This window comes from Arachis ipaensis, chromosome B3 (genome assembly GCF_059453495.1).
Source record: "Arachis ipaensis isolate K30076 ecotype BB chromosome B3, ASM5945349v1, whole genome shotgun sequence".
NCBI lineage: Eukaryota > Viridiplantae > Streptophyta > Magnoliopsida > Fabales > Fabaceae > Arachis > Arachis ipaensis.
In genome coordinates, this window is record NC_142438.1 from 2,265,312 (window position 1) to 2,285,830 (window position 20,519).

General features: G+C 34.4%; 2 protein-coding genes across 5 annotated transcripts; both read left to right on the top strand.

Annotated features, from left to right (window-relative positions):
- Window positions 1-5,577: 5,577 nt before the first annotated feature.
- On the top strand, window positions 5,578-7,692 carry LOC107629329 (uncharacterized). Its single transcript, XM_016332095.3, has 5 exons — window positions 5,578-6,081; window positions 6,173-6,441; window positions 6,600-6,811; window positions 6,891-7,152; window positions 7,242-7,692. The coding sequence occupies exons 2-5, from the start codon at window positions 6,175-6,177 to the stop codon at window positions 7,581-7,583; spliced, it is 1,083 nt and encodes a 360-aa protein (XP_016187581.1). The 5' UTR covers window positions 5,578-6,081; window positions 6,173-6,174; the 3' UTR covers window positions 7,584-7,692.
- Window positions 7,693-9,291: 1,599 nt separating this feature from the next.
- Window positions 9,292-19,190, top strand: LOC107632393 (spectrin beta chain, brain). Of its 4 annotated transcripts, XM_088508378.1 has the most exons (18): window positions 9,363-9,473; window positions 9,570-9,652; window positions 10,214-10,572; window positions 11,183-11,429; window positions 11,923-12,200; window positions 12,732-12,893; window positions 13,064-13,200; window positions 13,277-13,808; window positions 13,894-13,988; window positions 14,590-14,652; window positions 14,774-14,862; window positions 14,993-15,055; window positions 15,235-15,864; window positions 15,962-16,033; window positions 16,179-16,249; window positions 16,448-16,505; window positions 17,261-17,528; window positions 17,879-19,190. In XM_088508378.1, exons 3-18 carry the CDS (start codon window positions 10,292-10,294, stop codon window positions 18,457-18,459), a joined length of 3,627 nt encoding a protein of 1,208 aa, XP_088364504.1. In that variant the 5' UTR covers window positions 9,363-9,473; window positions 9,570-9,652; window positions 10,214-10,291; the 3' UTR covers window positions 18,460-19,190. The 4 variants fall into 4 exon arrangements, with proteins under 4 accessions (XP_088364502.1, XP_088364505.1, XP_088364503.1 ...); XM_088508376.1 differs by lacking the exon at window positions 9,570-9,652 and having other exon boundaries at window positions 9,292-9,473; XM_088508379.1 differs by lacking the exon at window positions 9,570-9,652 and having other exon boundaries at window positions 9,292-9,473; window positions 13,064-13,143.
- Window positions 19,191-20,519: the final 1,329 nt, after the last annotated feature.

Genomic DNA, 20,519 nt, shown 5'->3' on the forward strand with positions numbered 1-20,519 from the left:
GTCCAAACGGGCTTTGTGGTAAGGTGTTTCCTGAAGTCCTCATTCGAGAGCCCGTTCGTCAGGCATAGACTTGCCACCGAGTCCGTTAGACCGTCAATTTCCAGGCACTCGTCATTGAAACGGTCCAGGTATTTCTTGGTCGGCTCTCCGGGTCTCTGTGTCACCCCTAGCAAATTGATTGGGTGTTTGGCTTTGACAATCCTGGTCGTGAATTGAGCCAAGAAGGCGTGGCTGATGTCGGAGAATTGAGTCACCGAGCTCTGCGGGAGGTTGTTGAACCACCGTATCGCCGGGCCCGCCAAGGTGACCGGGAAGGCGCGACATCTGACCTCGTCTCCTACCCCTTCCAGGTTCATTCTGGCCTCAAAGGCCGTCAAGTGTTCCAGGGGATCTTGTGTTCCATCATACTTCATGTCTGTTGGCTTGTCGAAGTGTTTCGGCAGCCGGACCTCGAGTACGGAACGGTGGAAAGAGGTCGCTCCTATTATCACTGGTCCCCGGGTAGTTCTCCCCGGCTCGTCATTCTCCCGACGGCCGTCCTCTTCGCCTCTGTTCGACGCACGCCGTCTCTCGTGTCGGGCGTAAATGATGGGGTCTCGGCTTCTTCTTCTGGCTCGTCCCCGTCCCTCCGTGCTCTCCGACTCGTATTGGGGGCTGGGTGAGCGCCTCGAGCGGCTCCTTGAACGGGAACGGGTGGGGCTTCGCTCCGGGGTGCGTTGGTCGCGTTCTCTTTCGGCTAGCCGGCGTTCTAAGTCTTGCATCCTATGGCGCAACTCTTGCATTATCCTGGCGTGGTTGTCGCCAGTTCCTCCGAAGGGGCGTCTTTCGTGAGTCTGCGTCGCATCCCTCTGAGGCGACCTCTGCTGTTGTCGGGTTTCTGTCGAAACGGCGCCTCCCCCAAGCACGGGAGGCGCGGCCTCGCTGCCGGTCCCAGTCTGGACTAGTACGAAGTCCATGGACGATCCCCACAGACGGCGCCAATGTTCGGTAGGTCGGTTACCGGACGGTTCGGGTCAGGACCCAGGGTGAAGGAAAGGGCTCGTCTAGTCACGGTCTTCCAGTCCGGGGCCGGCGAGGTCCCGAGCACGTCGTGTGAGAGAAGAGGGAGGGTGCCACCTGCAAAGACACTCCGACGCTCTTGTCAGAATATGTGCAGGCGAAATGAGGGTGGTGTAGGGATGTGACGTACCTCGGGGGAAGAGTCAGTCTTCCCCTTATATACATGTCAGTATTGGGCCCCTCTGGAGGGCAGGCCCATATTCCCAAGGACGCTGTCCCATAGCTGTGAGAGAGTCGTACGGGACGCGTGTCCGGATCGGTTATGAGGCGTGTAGTTGGGTCGGGTGAAGCTCGGGTCGGGTTGACCCGTGGGAGCCCAAGGCCGTAACACTTTTTTTAATATTCTCATTGCCAAGAGGTTCAATTATAAACAATACAGATATTAAAATCATATTTTAAATTTTATTTGCATTGTCACGAAAACTATATGATGTGTTTTCTGGTGGCCAATTTTGTTTTATGGTTATGGTGACTATAAGTGACTGACAAATCATAATGAAATACGTAAAAGATAGAATGTTCGTTGATCATAATTTTGACCGGCATAGTAATTTTTATTTTTTTTTGTCTTAACTTCTCAGCATCAACGAAACAATATACTAACAAAGAAAAAATGGGGGTTGAAACAAGGAAAAACATGTTTCTAATCATATAATTCCTCTTCTTGGATTCAGTCTGGCTACCAGATTTGGTTTGCCGCTACAAGTAATAGCCTCAAGTCGGTGAGAGATGTCTTCTTCTACCTGGAGTTACACGGAACCGAATGCGATCTTTGTTTCGACGGAACTTCTTGCTACAATTCCAGCAATCGGTATCTATGGCCACCGCCACCTATCTGCCTCCGCACCTCTTCCTTGATGAGATTGCTTCCTCCGTTCCTTGCGATAATCGGAGGTTCTGTTTTCAACTTTTCATTTATCCTTTACCCAATTTTCCCTTTTTTTTTTTTGCCGCCGTAGCCTCCATCATCTTGTACCACACCACCATCGTTCTGTTAGCTCTTTTCGCTTTCCGTTAGTTCTGACATAGAATTTGTCTTGTCCATGTGTTTAGGTTAAATACATTTTTTCAATTAGTCATACATAATTTAAATTTAAATTTTATATTTTATTCATGTACAATATCGATAAGTAAAAATACAAAAACTAACTTTTAGGTAGTTAATATTAACAAATTTTAGAGTTAAATTTATAATTTAGAATTAGAAGTTTATAATTTAATATAAATAATATATATAATTTTGAAGAAGGTTAACTGGCGTTGGTTGAAAGAAAATGTTGTTTTCCTGACTTTACTGTATTTGTAAATATATTATCTTTAACTTTTAATGCAAACATTTAAGATTAATGTAGAGTATTGCATAGTACATTACATTTTTTTTATTATTATTATTTGATGTACCACACACGGACTGCTACATTATTAATTATTCTACATTTTTGTTAGGCATTTTTCTTTCAATAAAGGGGCACATCTGCACGTGTTATCTGAATTAATTTAGAAGCTAGCGAGTAATTTGGAAAAGGTGACATTTAAAAAAAATGAAAGAGAAAATTAAAACTTAGGGTGAGAGCGAGATTTACCCCAAGAACTCGTCAATGGAAACTATAAGACTAACTATAAAATTTATATTATAGGGGCACAGTATCGTAATAAGCATGGCTATGTTTGGGAATTAAATAGTGTAATTGTAGGAATGGAAAATTTGTTGAAAGAAAAAAACAAAGCCTAAATTTCTAAGCAAACCTTACAATTGTGATGTCTAAATTAACGTAAGTGGTTTGCGGTTTTCTTTTGGGCTCTGGCTGGTTGGCCCATTAATGTACCCAAAACTTGTAAGAAGTAGTTGACAAGTTGAACAAAAATCATCAAGAGAATTATATGAGTCATAATTCCTTCCTTGATCAGAGATATGAAAGTCCAGGACGCTCCTAGAGAGGGATGACTGGATGGCAAAGCATAGTCGAGAAAGGCAGGATGTTCCATATATATCCAGATCTTGTTGGTCTTATGTCTAAAGATGTAAAAAGGTAGGGGAGTATTATAACTCCTATGAACAATATTAGTTAGTCTCTTCTTGTTTTAATTTGGACTTTGGCCCCGATGGTATACCCAAAATAAAAGAAGAGTGGCATGTGGCATGCAGGATGTAGTGTTATTAAGGGACAAGATAATCATATGCAGCGAAGTGAATAATGTTAGTTTGTTATTGAAGCCAAGACAGCCACCCATGCATATGACACATGATTTCCACGTGGCAGGTGCTGCTACACAATTCCAGCTTGGCACTACCACTCCTCTCTTACCTTTCGAAATGGATCCTCTCCAATCTTTTCAACACTTAAAAAAATTCAGTGTGATCTCTCACCCTTAACTTTATAAGTGGGGCCAAAATTAAATGTGAGAGAAAGAATAATAAAAGATGAAATATCACAATTAATACTATCCAATTTTTTTTTTACTAAAAAAGATCTACTCTCCTTACCTTCTTCCCACTCCCACCAATTTCTCATTGGCTGTATCCAATAATCTTAATTCACATACTAATATAATAAATTTATAAAATTAAATTTAAATAAAAAATTTTAATACCTCAAGATCTTTTTAAATTTGATTTAATTTAATATAATTTTATAAATTTATTATCTTAGTAATTAATTAAAATTGTTAGATGTATACAATAATTAATATAGTATTACTTAATATATCGTATCTATAAATTTTGACACGAAAAGATTAATATAATTAGTTTAAAATTTTTAAAAAATAAATTTAATTTAAAAATTCAAAAAAACAATTTAAAAAATAAATAATTTTTTAGAGATAAATTTAACTATTTATTTATATATTTCATGGACTTTTGTAGGGCCATTAGATAATTATTAAAGAAGTGCACATAGAAGTTTGAGATAAAATTCAATCTTCAGAATCTTTTTACTTTCTTTTTTTAATATTTAGCCATTCATCTATAAAACTCTTATCATAAACTTACTAAATTTAGTCACCAAAAAAAAAAAATTTACTAAATTTAAAAGGAATAATATTATGTAGCCAAAAATAAAAAATAAAAAATAAAAATATATATTTAATAATATTTTTATTTAAAAGAGAATCTGAATTATTCTCTATATAATTTATTTTTTTATAAATATCTTCTTTTATTTAATTACACAAAAATCAATCCAAATTTTAAAAATCTCTTCCTCGTTATTAAATTATTATATTATCTTTATTTTAAATAAAAGTCTTAAATTTTTATATCATTAACTCTAAAAAGTATTTTTAAATTACCACAATATATTTTATAAAAAATTTTAAAATTTCAAAATTTCAAACTCGTGAGTCTTAATTTATTCCAGATCAGAAACATAAAAAGAAACCTTGGTTAATCACCTGAAAAATAAAAAAAATATAATAAATAATAGCAAATTAATTTTAATTCGTAGATTATAAATGTTATATGTTTGAAGTTATAGATATTATTCATATAAAATTATGGATGTTAAATTAGAGATATTTTAATAATTTTTATTATAAAATTTATATTTTTATATATAGATTATATATTATAAAATAAAAAATAGAAATAAAATATGAAAGAAAATTATAAAATAAATGATTAATTATTAACTGATAAGATTAAAATCAATAAATAAATATACATATGATTATCAACTAATAAATATTAAAATAAATCAAAATTATGATTTATTGACATGTGAGATAATTTAAAAAATATATATTTTGAAATTAGGTAATATTAATTGTAAAAATTTATTAATTATGAACATTATGAGTATGAAATTATGAATGTTATTTGTATAAAATTATAAATATTAAATTAAAAATATTTTAACTACTTTTACTAAGCGAAACAAGAAAAAAATAAAGAAAATGGATTAAAAAGTTTATGTGCATAACTTAATAGGCTGAAAATTGATACATGATAATAGAAAAAACTCGCCAGATTTAGTAGAATTAGTAATAGTAAATAATATTCTTGTCGTAATAATTGGTAAATTAATTTGAATATTATTAATATATGTTTTATTATTACTTTTAATGTAATTAAGAGTTTAAGACATATCTTATTGAATTATTATTATTTGTTAGGGTGAAAAAATGACAAGTGTGAGAAAAAAAATAATAAATGTGTGTATTGTAAACTTGCAATTAAAAATTAATAAAAAAAATGTTAGGCTATTTTTGATTATTTTGTTATCAAATATTTTCGATTTAAAAAATGGAGAGATTTTGTTATTGTAAGTAGATTGAATGATTGTTAAAAAAGATATTTATAAAAACGAAAGGTTAGACATATTTGGATAGCAAATTCACTCATCCATATATATATATATATATAATTTTACTAATACAAAATTTTAAATTTTTTCCTTCAATAAATAAATAATAAATACATTAAAAAAATTAAATTTTATATTTAGTTTTGTAAAAATGGTCTTAATTAATAGCTTAACCAATAGACTCATAGCTAAAACATATGTATATAGATAGATCATAGATGTTATAGATGAAGAGTGATGTGGATTTTAAGCTAGAAGGATACCTTTGCCGGAAAATCTGCATAGCTTAAATCCAAATATATGTGTGTGGCAGTCTTCAGAATGAGAATTAAGCAACAGCTAAAAAAGAATCAATTAGATGCGGTGTCTTTTAACTTTTAAGTTTTAAGATGATAAATTAGATACTCTTTTACTATTTACCGCAGTAAAAATGAGTTGAGAGTTGAGTGAATCGCAACACAAAGTCAAAAAAAACACACAAGAAAGAAGCCCCTCCCAGTCTCCATCTCCACTCTGTTTGTTCTTTTGGGCAGTCAAATGCATCATCCACCACTTTGATGCATGAGACTCAAATCCTATATACCTAATAAGATCTACACTACTCACTACACAAACACAAGTCAAACATTAAAAGCACAACCACCGCCACCTTTTCAACATTAATCCTTCATCCCTCTGACAAAGAAAACAAGGCAGATTCGATAAGTTTTTGTGACAGGTTTAGCCATCTTCTCTTGCCCTATATATCTATGTATGTGCGTATGAATATGATGATGATTATACTGAAAATAAATTATGTGTTCCTTCAGGTATGGTTTCAAGGGCCGCAATACTGTTACTGATGGGACTTCTGGGAATGGTTTATCAGGCCACACAGCTTCCGCCGCCAAACCGCAACAGCAACGATTCAAACTCGATTACAGAAGACGAGGCTTCACCAACACCAAGGATCAGGCTCAGTGATGGAAGGTACTTAGCCTACAGAGAAAAGGGTGTCCCCAGGGACAAAGCACAACATAAGATTATCATTGTTCACGGCTTTGGAAGCTCCAAAGAGATGAACTTTCTCGCACCCCAGGTACAAAAGATCAATCTTTTATTGACTCTGTTACGGTGATGTGAAAATTGTTGGTTGGATTTAGATCTAATTGATTATTGAATACCGGTGAGCTATCAACAGTGAGTGGAATAGATTCAAAATGTATGTTGATGATTGATGTGACACTGAATGTGCAGGAACTAATAGATGAATTGGGTATATATTTTGTGCAATATGATAGAGCTGGATATGGAGAAAGTGATCCGAACCCCAAACGCTCATTGAAAAGTGAAACACTTGACATTGAAGAACTTGCCGATCAGTTACAGATAGGACACAAATTTTATGTCATTGGAGTCTCAATGGGATCGCATGCTACCTGGAGTTGTCTCCACTACATCCCCCACAGGCAAATAAAAATATGTATTTTTGAATCATTGTGAAATACTTCACTAGGTGGTGGATATATCACCATTTTGTTTGTGCAGGTTAGCAGGTGTGGCTATGATAGCACCAGTGATCAATTACAATTGGGCTTCACTGCCTGAGAGTGTGGTGAGACAGGACTACAGGAAGAGACTGATCCAATGGGCACTTTGGCTTGCAAAATATTCTCCGAGACTATTGCACTGGTTGGTCACTCAAAAGTGGCTCCCTTCAAATTCTGTCATTGAGAAAAACCCGGCTTTCTTCAACACTAGAGACATTGACATCTTGAAGATTATTCCCGGCTTCCCTATGCTTACCAAGGTGAATTACATGCTTTCTTTCACTTACTTTTAGCTGAATACAAATGGTTAGTCAAGGAGGAATAACTCCTCATTGATCTGTGTGTATAGGAAAAGTTAAGGGAACAGGTTGTTTTTGACACACTCCGGGGTGATTGGATGGTGGCATTTGGCAACTGGGAGTTTGATCCATTGAAGCTGAGCAATCCATTCTCTCACAACACAAGTAAAGTTCACATTTGGCAAGGATACGAAGACAAGGTTGTGCCCTCTCAAATCCAGAGATTTGTTTCAAGGAATATGCCATGGATAAATTACCATGAAGTTTCAGATGGTGGACATTTGATTATCCATTATAGTGGTTTGTGTGAGGCCGTTTTGAGGGCACTTTTACTTGGTGAAGAAAATGTTTCATATAGGCCTAGACCAGATAGAGACATACTTGTATCTTAATTTATTCTCGTGTTTTATTCTGTTTTACATTCTGAGCGAATGTCATAGATCATATGTAAATTACATTATTTTTCAGTTTGCTGAAAGCTTGAAGGGATCACATTCATAAGTTCAAGGCATCATACATCACATTTTTCAGTTGTACCATTGATCCCAACTTATATGTCTAATATCTTAGGCATTCTGGAGACTGAAACAGAAGCTCGGAAAAAAATGAACATGTCAATATTAATGTGATTAAGTGTGGTTCTCATTCTATTAACAAATGGTGAAGAAAATGAATAAAATTTGAATTTTGTTGAAGTTTTAACGCATTTGAGGATTTGCCTTGATCTGTTAAAAGAATAAGAATGAATGATTAAGAAGAGAAAATACTCAATTTGCTACTTAAAGTTACACTGGAGCATCAATTTAGTCCTTAAAGTTTCAATTGCCTCAATTTAGTTTATAAACTTTTCAATTGACTCTGTGACGGAAACTACTGTAGGGACTAACGTGATTAAAATTTGAAAAGTTTACGGACTAAATTGAGACAATTGAAATTTTAAGGACTAAATTGAGACTCGAGTATAATTTTAGGAACCAAACTGAGTATTTTCTCGGTCAAAAAAGAGGACAAAATTTGCATATTAATGATTATGCACTAAGGATGATTCAATATCATAGGTTTTAACTTCTTATTATAAGTATTGAGATCATTTAATTAAAACACATAATATAAAGTCAAAATCAAATCCAACATTACAGATAAGAGATTATTAAAGCGCATGATGATACGAGTGTGTAAAAATAAAAGCTCATATCAAGTTATTGTATGACTTGAGGTATTTCCCTTGGAGAATGACCCTGTTTGTTTACAAATATATCTTTAGTGGATGTAAAAAGAAAAATTGACATTTATACTTTTTAATCTGTTTGTCTACCCAAAAGAAAAAAAAAAGTTTTAAATATGTTAGAGATAAAATAAATATTTATGTGAATCTGTGATGCTCCAATTAATATTCATATTCATAAAGTATACAAAAAATTTAATTAACATGTGTTTTAAACAAGTTTTTATAGAAAAAATATGAAAATTTTAAATTTTTACTAACAAATTTTCATAGCCCTACATGTTATTATGTGTATACGATAACAAAAATATTATTCATACACTAAAATCAATCAATAAAATCAGTTATCAATGTATTTGTGAATAAATACATGTGTAATTTAATTTATTTTCAATGTATATTTGTATTTCAACATGTATTTTATACGAATAACAAACTTTGGTGGTTGATTTTTATATACACGTAACATAGTCGATACGATGATATGTACTAATAAGTTATTGTGTCTACGTGTCATATATACATATTCGGATAAGATATTTATTTAATATTTGTTCGACATATGTGTCTTTTCTCAAATTGCATCTTAATAAAAATAATTGAATCTATTTAAATACATCTAAATATCATTATATTCGTAAAATAAATTTAGAAATAATATATATTATTTATTAAAACAAAAAATGATTTTAAATATGTTATATAATTAAAAACATAAAAAATAATTAAAATATTATTACAATTTTAAATATTATTACTTTATTTATATTGTGTTTTCATATCTTACAAAAATTTAAAATTTGTATGTTTACATGTTGGTATTGTGTTGTGTCCTTACTCTTAAGTATTAGTACTTGACAATTACTAACAATAGCAACACACGTAGAGGAGGCGTACAATAGAATGGTAAGTATAAATATATACGTATGAAGACGACAACCCAAAGTCGTAGTGATATTCCTCCCGCGTTATTCATCGTGCCTGAATCTCTCTCTCTATTTTCTGTATCCCTCAAAGTTTGGGACTTTGATCTGCCATTGACCCTCTTCAATTCGCGGTACCCATCTTTTCTTTAATCTTCACTCTCTTCCAATCAACGTTCATTCCTCTCAATTTAATCGCAATTAACCCCAATCCCAATTCCCCCAACTAGGGTTTTTCTCCGCATGATTTCTTCTTCGATTACCTCGAATCGCCCCAGCAATCTTGAATTCCAGTTTTTGAGAAACTGTTCCTGTATGGTTCCCTTCATTTACCGAGTTTGATTTTGTCTTTTCTTGGTTTTGGGTATTTAGTGGAAAATTTCAGCTCAATTTCGTTTTTTTGCTTTCCCACCATTTTTTCTCTTCTGGGTTCTGCTTGTGTTATTTTACTGAGCAATATGGTGATCTGCATTTGGTTTTACACGTTTTCGTAGAATTGGGCATTTGAAATTAGCGGAATTAGTAATGTGCGGCAGTGTCATCCTTGGTAGGGGAAAAAAAGTGGAGAAGATTAGATTCTACAATTAATCTTATGTTAAGCAGATTATAGAAGATTGAGAAACTGAGAAGCATGGCTTTTGTTACATAACTGAAACTACTGCATTTCTCTCGACATGCTTCAATTAGTAGCTTTCTTAAGTAATTTGTATGATGATCTTCTTTATACAATATTATCATATGATCCTGTAAGCTTTCTATGTGCAAGCCATAAATTTCTTTATAGGTGCTAGCATTTGTTACTTTATATGATGTTGCCTTTATTATGTTCGTTAAAGTGTCTTACTGCTGTTCTGGTTTATTGAATTGTGGACAGGAATTTGTAAACTCAATTTGATATTGGGACAAAATAAAGAGATACTTGTGTTCTAAGCTTTATTAAGGTTACAGCTTAATGTTGGGTTCTGGGAGTAACTTGAACGGCAGCACCAGCAGTGGGATAACCTCATCAGATATGCCACCTTTGCCACAGTATTTGCCACTGGATCCAATTACGTTAGGTAGTAAAAAATATACTCGTTCAGGAGAGCTGAGGAGGGTTCTAGGTGTTTCTGTGGGGAACACATCAGAAGACCATTCTTTTGGAACTCTACATCACAAGCCTATGGCTCCAGTAGCCCCAGGGGAGCTTAAGAATTTCAAAGAAAGTGTACAAGATGCCTCCAGAAAGGCAAGGTATATAATTGTCACTCTATATTGGATTCATCTACTGTATAATTAAATCTGGACATTTCTGTTTGTAAAGTTGGATTACTACACAATTAAGGATGGCTAGATCAATAATGAAATAAATGGTCTCTTACAGTTGCTGTGATATTTTACGCCACATCCCCGATGACAATATCAATCATGATCTCTTTCTACACTCTCATCTACTTCTTTTTGAATTGAGGGTCATTTGTATTTAGGGACCGATTTTCATGGTTTTAAATAAAGGGTTCGTTTGCACATTTTTAGAAATTATGGTTAAGGTATACATGACCTTATCGTTTAAGGGAGTAAATTGCAATTTTCCCTTTTGGTAAGAAGTTCTGGTGAAATGATCTTTTATTTTTTTTTCTTCTTTTCACCATTGCCCCATTTTTTTGGGGACCTGTCTAATGCAAACCTTATTATCTGTGATGCTTGGTCATTGTTTTAAGTTTGTAAACCATTGAAGTCATAGGATACTTGTGATTTGTTCCTGGCTTCTGTAGAAGTTTTAGTTTCTAATATACATTGTTTAGTTATTATTTCACGACACACCAATCATTTTGTCCTGATTGAACTGAAATATGTCAATCAGGGATCGATCAAAAATGTTAGGGGAATCTTTATCCAAATTGGACAGGTATAGAGAGGCAATAGCATTAAATACAAAGAAGCGACAGAGGGCAGATTTATCAAGTGAAAGGGGAGGTGGAGTAAACTTAACAAAGATGGGTAGCCAGACTCACAAAACCCCTAATGATAATCTAACTCCAAGATCAGAAGTCAAGACCTCAAATTCAATGCTGAACAAGCGACTCCGTACAGCAGTGGCAGATGTGCGGGTGCGTATGTTTTAATGCTATTATTACTTCTTCGGTTTATTTTTTATTTGTATACTGAAAGGAGCTAACTATGAGACATGTTGCATAGTTTTTTCTTTTACACTGTTAAAAACCTTAAATTCTTTCTTGGCTACGAATTGAGTATTTTGAGTTTCATTTTTGTTAATGGCATAGCATGAGTGCTTATGGATGAGAGAGTAGAAGGAGATCATGGTATACATTGCTGGAAAATAACATATCGAAATGGTTGTACATGATGATCCTCAATGCTTCTTACCACAGTGATTCAGGCATTTAAGTTTTTATGTTCAGTTGAAATATTTTAGGATGAAATGTTTCAAGTGATTTACATTCCAATTTCTAAGTTAAGATTATTAATGATGTCTTCCTCTCCAAACAAATTTTTAAACTTATTAATTTCTGGTAATAATTTGTATTATGTTTACTTGTCCACTTGCATTCTTCATGAGTTTGTTCACTATAATGCTCTCAGGAGGAAAGCAGATCTGCTGCCATTGGAAGGCAGCAGATGGTCACAGAGAAGGATGGAAATTCGATTCAGACACTTGGCGGGGGTTCTGTTCGAAATGAAGAGAAAACTCGCAGATTACTTGCTGGAGGTGAAGGGTTGGATCAAAAAATTAAAAAGAAGAGATCTGTTGGAGCTGTAGGAAACAGAGTCATGACTGGTGAAAGAGATGTGAAACGATCTGCTCTTCCAAAGGCAAATGCTGATTCGAAGATGCGTTTTTATGATACACAGGGTTTCAGGTAGTTTGTCTTGTTATAGATTTCAGGACTTAGGTTTCAGTTGTCATGCTAATACTGACCAAATAGTTTTTTCGAGGATTTATTAGATTTTCCATCGATGATGATATATATGGAGTAATTTCACACACTGGTTTTCATCCAACAGAATTTGTTAATGGTAGAAAATATCATATGAATGATTCTATGCTTTTTTGTGTATGTTAAAACTGAATGGATCATGGTCATGGTATTGAATCAACGTCACTGTTATAGGGTTGAGTTTGCTTGTGAATTCCATTGTTTCTTTGTTTGAATTATATCTTTAGGGTTATTGTGTATGCCATAACTTCTTGTCCTCCCTGCTGAGAGTCTTTTCCATCAATATTTTATTGTTCTCTTTGGATGTTTTGTTGTTTCTCAACTAGAGTAACTCTTCAAATCTTTGGTATTCAACATCATTGTCAAAATGGTTGTACATGATATACATTGCTGGAAAATAACATACAAATTGCAAAATTAATCTCTTATATCAATAAGCATTTTGTGGTACAGATTGAAGCCACTTCCTGGATCTAGTGGAATCAACAAGTCTGGAGGCTCTTCTGAGCCTTCTACTATTGGGGTGCGTAATATGCTTGCAAGTGAGCAAGAATGTGGATCTCTTCACAGGGACCATATAGCTGAGCAGAAAGTAGTGGCAAAGGGAAGCAACAGGTTTTTTGCTCATCTTGACATTGCCATGTTCTAATATATGACTACAACCTAGTTGCTGAAGAATTCAATTAATATCTGCATAATGGCCCTTGTTGACATTTATATCCTTTTAGAATTGATATTTATTGGCAAATTGATTAATCATTGATGTTGATTGCTCTTGTAATTAGATCCAACAATCAGGAGGATTTCCCAGCAAGCATCTCTAACACACTAATTAAAAATAAGGTTTCCCGGGCACCACGAACAGGTTCAGTTAGTGCGCTAGATTTGTCTAATGTTCAATCTTCGTCTGAAAACTTTCCAGGTTGGGGATAGCCTTTAGATGATAATATAAAGTCTCAGTGGTTACACAAATAATTAACTGTTTTCTACATCTGTAGGCTCTTCTATACATCCAATGACCCAGTGGGTTGGTCAGAGGCCACCCAAAAATTCACGCTCAAGAAGAGTAAAAGTAGTTTCTCCTGCCTCACGCAGTCTTGAAGTCCAGGTCTCATCTGAAGGCTGTCAAACTTCTGATTTGAAAGGTTCTTCAGTCGTAAACAATGGACTCCAACTGGCAAGCAGTGTAGAAACTAGTACCCCAAAATATAAAAGGCCACCTGATGACATTTCATCTCCATTTGGCTTTTCTGAAAGTGAAGAATCTGGAGCTGGTGAACACAAAATAAAAGAGAAAGGAATGAATGGCAATGACTTTGATGTGGCAGCTGAAAAGGGTATGACGTCTATGGCACAAATGAAGAAGAACAAAATACCAACTGATGATTCGGGAGATTGTGTGCAGAGACAAGGAAGAACTGGAAGGAATTTATCATTAATAAGGTCTGGTGTTCCCTCAGGGAGGGAGAAGTCAGAGAATCCACCAACGAAGCCAGTACAGGACATGAGGGCAAATGATAAGAGTAAAACGTAAGTTGATGTCTTTTGTGATCTTGTTATTCGTGTTATATCAATTTGTTAACACCATCGTTGTCTTCCTTTGTTGATAATGCAGCAAATATGGACGTCCTCCTTCAAAAAAGCAGAAAGATCGCAAGGTTTTGACTCGTGTAGGGAAGCAACTGAATATTGGATCTTCTGATTTTGGAGGTAGTGCTGATTGTTCATACTGAAGCTTGATTTGTTTGGGAATATAGTCTTTTTACTATGGCAGAAACAACCAAATTCCTTTCACATTTCTAATATATGGTAGTGGTATTAGTTTGTTAGGTTTCCTCCACATGGCATATTTCCATAAGTTGTTATGTGTGTATTATATTTCCAACTAGTGCATAGCCCGTGCGATGCACGGGAATAATAAATCAAGTCACATCTATCGGTTAATATGATTAGATCACACTAAAATTATGTTAGCACATATTGACATATACTATCGTACTTATTTATTTCATTAAGAATGTGCCAAACAGAATAATATTAAGACTTTTCCATTGTTGCTCTGTTATCCGTTGTCCACTTGTGCATCCGTGGCTTGTTCTTTAATGATGCCTCTATTCATTGTATCATTGATATTCAGTACAGTTTGACATCTTCAATTTCATGGTCAATATATGTTAAAAGAGAAATAGTAAAACCTTTTAATTTGATCAACCAAGAGAAACAACACAACTATTCTATAGATAATTGATTCCTATTCTCTGACTGCTTGTGAATGTGTACTCATACACTACATATTTAAATGACTTTACAGGTGAATCTGATGATGATCATGAAGAATTATATAAAGCTGCAAATGCTGCTCGTAATGCTAGCAGTATGCATCTTCAGCCATTTTAGCTTGTTACCAAATTTCTGTTTATCTCCAACTTGTTCTGCTGTTTCTTATTTTGGCCTGTATGGCTGTATCTCATCATTTGCTGGCATATTTTATGTAGATATTGTGTGTTCGGGCTCATTCTGGAATAAAATGGAGCCTATTTTTGCTTCAATCAGCTTGGACGATGCATCATACTTGAAGCAACAGGTAGCAACTTCATGTTGATCATAGCATGCTTTTTCTGGAAATTTGTGTGTACAATCTAATTCTGAATATATTGAATAGTAGATTCTAACTTACTACGTTTTGTGCCCGTGTGTTTTGATTGTTGAATCAGCTCAACATTGCTGAAGAAGTTGGCAAAAGTTTATCTCACTTATTTGGCATTGACAATGATTTGGTAAGTGAATGAGTTCCCTACAAATCTCCTGTTCATTTTTGGATCTTCACAACTGCAACCAAATTACTTATCCGGAAACAAAAGTAAACAAATTCTAGTTGTGAAATGGACAAATTTGTATAAGAGCCAAACCTTTTGAGGAATTTATTGACTAATTTACTTTTTTTATATTTGCCCAGGGTGGTGTTGTAAATAACAAAACTACTCAAGGTTCGGAGGGAGGGAAGAGAAGCCGTTATGAAGATGATTCATCTAAGTTAGATGCTTTAGGTGAAAAGAATGACTCCGAAAGACTTGACAAGGTTGCTCCGTTATTCCAAAGACTTCTTTGTGCTCTAATTGAAGAAGATGATAATGAAGAATCATATCACCTAAGTGACGCAAAGAATATATCTCGACAATGTGCTAGTGATGATTCTCATTGTGATTCTTGTAATCAAATTGATTTTGAACCCAAAGATCGGGATAGAATGGACTCGGAAGTTGAATCAAAGGTGGATTTTCATATTCAAAAGAGTTGTATGTTGGACAGACTATCTTGTGATAAAAGTACTGCATCCAACACCTTTAGGTATCCAAACACATCCAGTTCATTACAAAGCACTGGAGTTTGGCAGGGAGACGAAGAGTTTTCCGTTTCTGATATCACACACACAAGCGAAATATGTTCAAATGATCTTGATCAACTGCATCCTGGTGAATTAAGTATTCCTGGTTTTCCATCACCGGATGACCCATATCAGTTGATGTCTTTGGATGACAGGTTGCTGCTCGAGTTGCAGAGCATTGGCTTATATCCAGAAATATTGGTAAGCCTTTATTGCTATATGGAATTATAATGCCATAGTTATTTGATGTTTACCAGATTGATGATCATGCTCCTTAATCTTCCTTTGCAAGGTGCAGCCTGATTTAGCTGAGGAAGATGAAGCTATAAATCAAGATATTGAGAAACTTGAGAAAGCATTATATGAACAGGTTTGAATTTTAAAAAGAAATTCATTGATAGAATTATTTAAAGCTAGTTTTAGAGCTTTATTCTGTGGTGAATTTCATAAGTTTATCATGCTGTCCTTAAATGCTCATGATTCTTATGTTGTTGTCCCGATTGACTTACTAAAAGAATGGGAGCAAGAAGAAAAACTTGGACAGAATTGATAGGGCTATTCAAAAAGGGAGGGACATGGAAAAGCGGTATGTTTCAATGATGTTTTACGTGTTTTGTTTCTGATCCTTCTTTCTATCCTTAAATTTTATGTTGTAGATCTTTTTGCAATTTCCTTGTTTTCTTGCCAGGATTGCATGTTTTGTCGTGACTCATGGCTCTCATTTTTTATATTTGTCCTTCAGATATTATTGATTCTTATCAAAATTACTGTTCTTACCATGCAGGAAGGTTGAACAAGTTGCATTTGACCAACTTATTGAAATGGCTTACAGAAGGAGATTGGTAATAAACCGACTCCTTTTCCAACCTTTTATTTTCTTTCATTGAGGCACTCTTCCTATTTTGCCAGTTGAAAAATATTATGTTCCTAATGGTTGACTGCATATGTTTGGATGGACTCTTGGTCATTGGATTGTGTTTAAGTGCATGTTACTGAATCATCTGATTTTCTTTGCTTTTATGTTGGGAGTTGGGACCTTGGGTTTCTGCCTATTTATCTTTGGGTAGTAGCTTTCTTTTGGCCCTGTTTATGTCCTTTTTTCTTTTGTTTGGTATGTATGAGTGATGCAAGTGATTTGTCCCCAGTAAGAAAACAATTTCGATAGTGGTTTAACCTCGCATTTCAAGGTTAATCTGTAGATACTTGTCAATTCCACCCCTCCCCCTGTCTCGAGGTTGCCTTGTTTATCAATAATTGATTAATATGCTATGATATTGGAGATTTTGTGTGAGAAATGCTCACAACGAAACTACTATAAAATTCATTGTACTACTGTTGTATTTTGTTTTTCTTTTTGTCTTTTGTTTTTCGTTTTCCCCCCTGGAGATCAATTTAGTTGAAATGTTGATAGTTGTGCTTACAGTTCCAAGGTTTCATTTAACTAGCATCTTTGCCCGCGCGGCGAAAAAGATTTAATCAATATAGAAATGCAATTGTGAATAATATAGTTACGGATCATTTGTCCTTATCATTAGTTTTTATATCGATGGATTATTTGTCCTTACCGTCAGTGTTATATCAATTTAAATGTTGGCAGGCCTGCCGTGGAAGCAAAAATTCAAAAGGTGCAGTTCACAAGGTGTCGAAACAAGTTGCGTTGGCTTTTCTGAAGCGTACTCTTGGAAGATGTAAAAGATATGAAGAAGCTGGCATTAGCTGCTTTAGTGAACCTGCACTGCAAAATATCATGTTTTCTCCCCCTTCACGCGAGAAGAATGATGCAAAACCTTTGGATTGCATTGTCTCTGGGACAGCCAGTAATACATGTAACAAAGCTTTGAATCAAGGGGAAGCTAGAAAATCAGGTATTTGAAAATTTACCTTTTGCATTATTTTTGTTGTTTCTTCATAGTTTGTTTGTTTCTCTCCCTCCCCCCCCCCCCCTTCTTTTCCCTCCCTCCCTCTCCTGATGTCAGTGTTTGTGTTAATCTTATAACTTATTAGGTCTTGAAAATCCTTAGCAATTACCATGTCTTCCTTACTTGTTCAAGTGTTATATCGTTGACTATATCTTTTCTTTCTCTTTTTTTTTTATGGTCTTGTCATTGACTATATCTTTGCCAATATATGAGAGATTTGTCAGTGTGTGTTGGTTTTCTCGAGATATTTATATATTAACACACTTACAATTTTTGTTCTGCATCCACTGATACAGGTGCAGTTTCTATTGCTTCTGAGAAATATGATTTCCAAAGAGATTATGCTGATAGAGGACTTCCTGATTCTTTTCAAGGTTCTATTCACTCATCAGAACAAGCATCATCCAAGAATGGTTCTGTGTTCATCAAGGAGAAAAAGAGGGAAATGTTGGTCAATGGGGGTGTCAGTGGTGGAGTAAAGGGAAAGAGAAGTGAGAGAGATAGGAATCAGAGCAAGGATCAAGCCAAACAAAATTCGGCTTCTAGATCTGGACGCCTGTCACTGGACAGTTGCCAAAATGAGAACAAAACAAAGGTTAAGCCCAAGCAAAAGATTACTGCTGGTGAGCAAAACAAAGATGGACCACCATTATCTGGTAACCAGGAAACAAATAAAGTAAATCAACCTAGCGAATTTGAGAATTTTCCTCTGCCTGATTTAAGTACAATAGAAGAATTTGGTGTATCTGTTGAACTTGGCGGCCCTCAAGATCTTAGTTCTTGGTTGAATTTTGATGAGGATGGTTTGCAAGACCACGATTGCATGGGACTTGACATACCAATGGATGACCTAACGGATTTAAATATGCTCATGTGATGTGATGATTTGTGAAGAAATTTTTATGTATGTATTCAGTGATCCTTCAAGATTTTGATTATAATTGGGTTGCATGGGAGGTAGAAATTTTTGGCTGCGGGACAACAATTTTGAACCAACTACTTAGGATAAGACATGAGGAGGCGAAAATAGGAAAGCCTGATCTTTTTGCCGAGGATTGTATAAAGAAAAGTACTTGAGAGAATATCTGCTGCTGCAAGATCTCTTTCTTCCTTCTCCCCGTTATACAAGATGCGTTTGTTTCTTACAACATGATGTTCATTATCCAAAGAAAGTTTAGGTGTGCTGACTACAGTTCCAGAATCAAGATAACCTCTCACAGATTATTCGGTTGAGGAATCTTGGAGGTGACTGATTGTGCTTAGCAATAGATCATGTATAGTTTAGTATAGTGTAGTATAGTATAGAGCAGATGTTGAGTTTCTGTAAATCTATTTGGTTCTTGATGACTGGAAAAAATGCTCTGAATCCTGGTCTCAGGTCTGAATTCTGATGATGAGGGAGGGATGAGATCGAAGCCCTCTTATTCATTTAAACAAGGGAACCGAAGGATGGTTTTCTTTGCTAATGTTGTTGTGTCTTTATGCTACTACTACTACTCCCATTCCCATGTAAAATATAATGCTTGTTTTTTAGGGGGACATTAGCCTGATATTGTCAATTCTTTTCTCCTGAATTATTGGAGAATGATATTTTGAATTTTTGATTAAGCTCTCTAGCTTTCAACTTCCAGTCCCATCTAACCTTGATGATGAATAATATATCTTTATCTTTATAAAACTATTTAGTGGTTATCAGTAACACAAGCATGGTGCATGACGATGGAGTGTGACAGTATTTGTTCTTATGTGGCAGTAGGAGTAGGAGTAGGTAGGGCGCTCTCTTTCTGTGTGTTTCAGTCACAGACATAATACAAATAAAGTATGAACAGAATACAAGTAAGGTAACCACATTCCACAGATAAAGACTGTTGCATGCCATGTCTCTACTTTTTGGGTTTCCCCCATCTGTTCCTTTTCTTTCCATTTGCAGGATGCATTTAATCACTCTCATGTAATCAATCAATGCATTCACTTCAATTATTCATTTTGGGAATTCCAACGCTGCTATCCTTTACTTTACTCAATTAGGACAACTACTATGATATATGATGACATCAGTTACCACAATGCTCAACAAATAATAAATACATTCATTCATATTAGCCTCTCTCAAATATTCCAAAATTTCCGTATTTTGGTGATTTTAACAGTTAACTTTAATTAATATATATTATATATATTTTTTTATAATTAAAATTAATGAATAACATTATTAAAATATCGATATTTTTGAAATATTTAGTTTTTTTTTTAATTTCATTTAATTTTTTAAATTATTTTATTTATTTTAAATTTTAAATTATAAATCTTTAGTTTTATTTTTAAATCTTAAATTCTCAAAAGAAATAAAAAATAAAAAATAACTAATATTAATTAATTAAAAATTAATTTCTTATATTACTACTTATTATTATTATTATTATTATTATTATTATTTAAATCAACCCAAAAATGTTGGCAGTTGATTGCCTTAACCGATTACCTACTCAATATTTTGTTAGCATTTATAGCTCTTAAGGTCAAACAAATATATACCTATGCCAGAAGCTTCATTTTAATTATTTGTGGATATAAAGTCGCCGAAGAAAAAAAAGAAGATTTATTTTTGTTTGCTTTCTTTCTAGCTCTCATAGTCATAGTAGCTAGAAACAAGTCAGAAAGTAGAGCTATTTTATGAATTGAAACTAATCTTTCATTTTTAAAGATAAAAAACATATGGCCATTTTTGAATAACTATAAATGACAAATAATGTACCCAATACCAGCTGACTAATGTAAAATTGTAAATGGAAAAACAAAAAGATTAATGCCTACCTAAATTTACTGTTTTACTCTTTTATTGTGAAGGTATTTACAAGTCACATTATAAACTATGCTTTCGGACCCTTAATACAGTTCCCTTGCTCAAATCTAATGCACTAGAAGTAAAGACAAAAA